This window comes from Triticum urartu, chromosome 1 (assembly GCF_003073215.2).
Source record: "Triticum urartu cultivar G1812 chromosome 1, Tu2.1, whole genome shotgun sequence".
NCBI lineage: Eukaryota > Viridiplantae > Streptophyta > Magnoliopsida > Poales > Poaceae > Triticum > Triticum urartu.
In genome coordinates this window covers 326796930-326800912 of record NC_053022.1, presented here as the reverse complement: position 1 = coordinate 326800912, position 3983 = coordinate 326796930, and the positions used below count along the sequence as shown (strand labels likewise).

The 3983-nt window shown below is 50.3% G+C and overlaps 1 protein-coding gene across 1 annotated transcript; it reads right to left on the bottom strand.

Moving 5' to 3' along the window:
• Positions 1–412: 412 nt before the first annotated feature.
• Positions 413–3083, bottom strand: LOC125510173 (F-box protein PP2-A13-like). The gene is made up of 3 exons (XM_048675276.1): positions 2466–3083; positions 1903–2021; positions 413–1137 (listed from the first exon to the last, which is right to left on the bottom strand). Exons 1-3 carry the CDS (start codon positions 2799–2801, stop codon positions 687–689), a joined length of 906 nt encoding a protein of 301 aa, XP_048531233.1. The 5' UTR covers positions 2802–3083; the 3' UTR covers positions 413–686.
• Positions 3084–3983: the final 900 nt, after the last annotated feature.

Genomic DNA, 3983 nt, shown 5'->3' with positions numbered 1-3983 from the left:
AAAGTTGCAAGGGGCATGTGACAGCTGAATATAGTGTAGACACCGGAACAAATCCATGTATGCCAATTTGGCGAGACCTTATTTATTCATTTTGAAAAGGTTGGCGAAACCTTCCAGGCGGATCGAGCGGCAGCGACATGTATTATTGCCTTCACGCGATACTTACTTAATCATGTACACTTGCAATCTGCCTGTCCTAGAATGGGAACAGGCACAACATTTAGTACATAGATCAGTCATGCAATTAGCAGCAGTAGCATTTTGCAGTTATGCTCAGAAATCTGACTGGACCAAGAAACATGGCCAGTCTAACAACACAATCAAGTCAGAATTGAGAGTAGTACCACAGAAACTAGGATAACAGCAGAGCAAGAAAACAGAAGTTTCTGACAAGTAACACAAACTAGGAAAATGGAAACAAAACCTCTGATCTCATTTCAGCACAACCGGTTTCATCCGCAGCATCAAAGTCTCATTTAGCACCAGGGAGAGAAAAAAAATTACCCATGGGAAGACTGGACGACACACAAACCACTCTCGGACGTAGCTGACCACACAGACCCTGAGACTACAGTTCTTTACACAGACGTTTCATCCGTTGCATACCAGAGCCCAACTTGATAATAGGATTGGGCTGCAAGCTGCGTTCCTCTACAACTCTAGCAGTGCAAGCACCACCACTACAACTACGACGACGATCGCATCTCCGAGATCTTGCCGGTCACCACCTTCTCTTGCTGAAAGCCCTTGGGATACACAAGCACCGAGTCGACGCACAGGCCGCCTTTCGTGTGCGTGCAGTCGATCTGCGCCATCGAGAACTTCAGCTTCAGTGCCTGGCCAGGATTCGTGGAAACAAAATCGCCTGCATGGTACAGAACCCAGCTCCCGGGCTCATCCAGGTAGCATTGAGATAATGCATTCTGGCCGTCCGAGGTGGAGAGCTGGAAGCGCACCGGCTTCTTGTTCCAGCCGTGGACGTTCTCGGTGCTGCAAACACGGCGTCCAAACCGCTTGCTGAACTTCCCAAGATGAACCCTGAAGTATAAACTGTAGGTTCCCACGGGGAAGCAGAAATCGAGCTCCCCAACCACTTCAAACCACCAGATTTGCTGAAGGTATGCCACGGACTGGAACCTGCATGAGCATATTGCGTATGCATAGGGAACACGGCATCATGCATCCTATTTGTGTTAGGATATAATTACATTGAAAGATACTGCACAGATGTAAACATTTGCTCGAGGTATCACAGTCTGATACTATCTTCCACTGGCACAGAGTAGGTACATACATCTACTGCCATCATTTGGAAGGACTGCGTCTACATTAGCTTTTTGATAGCGCTGATAAGATAAAAGCAGTCATCACTCCTCTATGTTGAATTTATGCGTCTGCCAGAGCAGCAAGCGAGTGAGCTTATATAAAACTAATCATCTACTCCTATAATAGTGTTTATGTTCTGAACAACGGACAAATTTTTCATGTATTAAATGTACAGGAGCATAATTCTCAAATGCCTCTTGTGCTCAGGGGAAGAAGCATGCAAAAGTAGACGTGCTATTTCCCATCTTCTACCACAAACAACGAACAGCTCAATCTCGCCAATAAGTCTTGTGGGTGTTCAGACTTTTAGTTGCATCGTCTGTAATAATTCTTCTGCGGCTACTTCTGGCTGGAGCCGAGAGCTGTTAACAGTGTGCTTTGGTTGCATTTGCTTTTTCAATAAAAAGTTGGGGCAGGGGGGCAACCCCTTTCGTTTCAAAAAAAAAAATCTCGCCAATAAGTATGTTGTTTCGGCATTTAATTGCAAGTTGCAACTCAAACATCACATCTTTCTCACACAAACTGAAAAAAAATACTGTGGTCGGAGTAGTAGTAGGTGCGAGATGGAATTTTTACCTTGATTCAGTAGTCGGCATGTGCGTCCAATATCTCCTGTCATCGATGCCAGTTATGACCAGAGCTTTGGAGGATAGCGCCATACAAACCCTACCTTTGCTCTTCTCTAGCCAAAATTCCTGCAATTACAAAGCACACAAAATATAAGCCATTTAGCACTAAAAATAGTTATAACCCCTTTAGACAGATAAAAAGGAACCAAGAGAGTTTTCGGTTCTGCAATTGTTTTAAATTTCAGAGAATAATTAAATCAGCCATTCAGGCTCCAATTTTAGACGTCTTTTCAGAAAAGAAAACGTACATACTATTTGCTACGGTACAAGAAAAAAAAATACTGTACATAGTTCTTCCCCTTAACACTAATTAACTCTGGAACGATTAAGATATCAATATTTGGCTAGTATAAACAGATGTGGATTAAGACATCAGACTCGGAAAATAACAATGATTCAAGCACAAGACTAACTGGTTAAAATCATAGACAAGCTCATGAGAGGGTCCTGTTTGGCTTGGAAAAAAATCACACGGAAAGGGACCTATATTCCTGTGGAAGAATATCTGACCTTGGTGCCGTCGTCGAAAGAGACGGGCCTGGAGAGCCTGGCGTAGATCTCCTTGGTCCCGGCCCGGCGGCGCCGGCGCCTGCCCTCCTCGCCCCCGCCCTCGACGTACCCGATGAGGTGGCGGTAGTTCTCCGGCAGCTTGGCCTCCCACACGAAGTCGGCCCCCGCGGCGCCGCGGAAGGCGTGGTTGAGGCGCGCGAGGCGGCAGATCTCCGGCGCGTCGAGCCGCAGCAGCACCTGCGCGGCGCAGAGCTCCGGCAGGTCGCCCAGGCCCGCAGCACCCGGCGCAGCCTCCGCCGCCGCGCCGAAGAAAAAGCTCGAGACCCCCGCCCCCATGGCTCCCCGCCTCCTCCAGTCGCAACGACCCCAGAGGCCCGCCCCGCACACCCTTTGTAGCAGCAGATGGGAACCGAATCCCCGCGGAGAAGCCGATCCCCGAATCGAAGGAGCTCCTCGATCGACCAGCAGCCGATTCCGCGCCCGTAATGGAAGCCCGCGATCACGCCCGCCCGCGCACGAATGGAATCCTCCGGGAATTTGTTCCAGTCCCCGCTTGAGGAAAAAGCAATGCGTCGTCGCAGAAGGAAAGGGGGGGGGGGGGAAAAAAAAAACAAACCGGAAGGACGGAGGAAGCGTCGTCGAGGGGAATAAATAAGGGGGGGGGGGGGAATAAATAAACGAACCGGAAGGACGGAGGAAGCGTCGTCGAGGGGAATAAATAGACGGCGAGCGGGGGGGAGGAAGGGGGGCGGTTAATGGGCCGTGGATAGGGTCTCATGGGCAGTTCACGCGGCCTTTCTAGTTTCTGCCCCCTGAAAGTGGTTGGTAATTACGCTTTTTTACCTTCCGAGTGGACCTGTTTGTGACGCTTCAAGGCAGCGATAATATCTCGGAGGGCACGCTCGTAAATGTCGGGACCATGGCGCGGCCCACTCGGGATTTAATGTTTAAACAGGTTGGATATGATGTGGATTAATGGCCGCCATTAGCACGGGACGTCGTCCGTGGACGCGGTCCGCTGCACGGGGCTGATGATGGGTGTGGGGTACCAGAGGGCGGTCCATGGGTACGGGCCCGTGCGGTGGGTGCAGGGAGTGGGGTACAGCTGGAGGGAGGGAAGCAGCCCCGTCGCGCCTGGAGACTTCCACGGGAGGGGCTCGCGCGGACAGGCTGGCGGGGTTATCCATTCTTATCCAAATCCGGCTCAATCACCGCATGCACACAAGCACGCAAATCGCGAGACCGCGTTGCCACGGCACGGAACTAAACTGGGACTAGGTGGGAGTGTTGATGCCCGGCATGTCGCACACGGATTTCCTTCTCTGTTTCCTAAATTTAGAACGTAGTACAGGAGTATTATGAATTAAATTAAAATAAATTCTTGGGTCACGGGGTGGACGCGTTGTAGGGTGTTTGACAGGGGTTTGACAGTGGAGAGCCCGATTGTTTCTCGAAAGTTCGGTCCTTCCAACGACACTGGTCGGCTCCTACAGTCCCCGACTTTCTTTGCCGTGCATG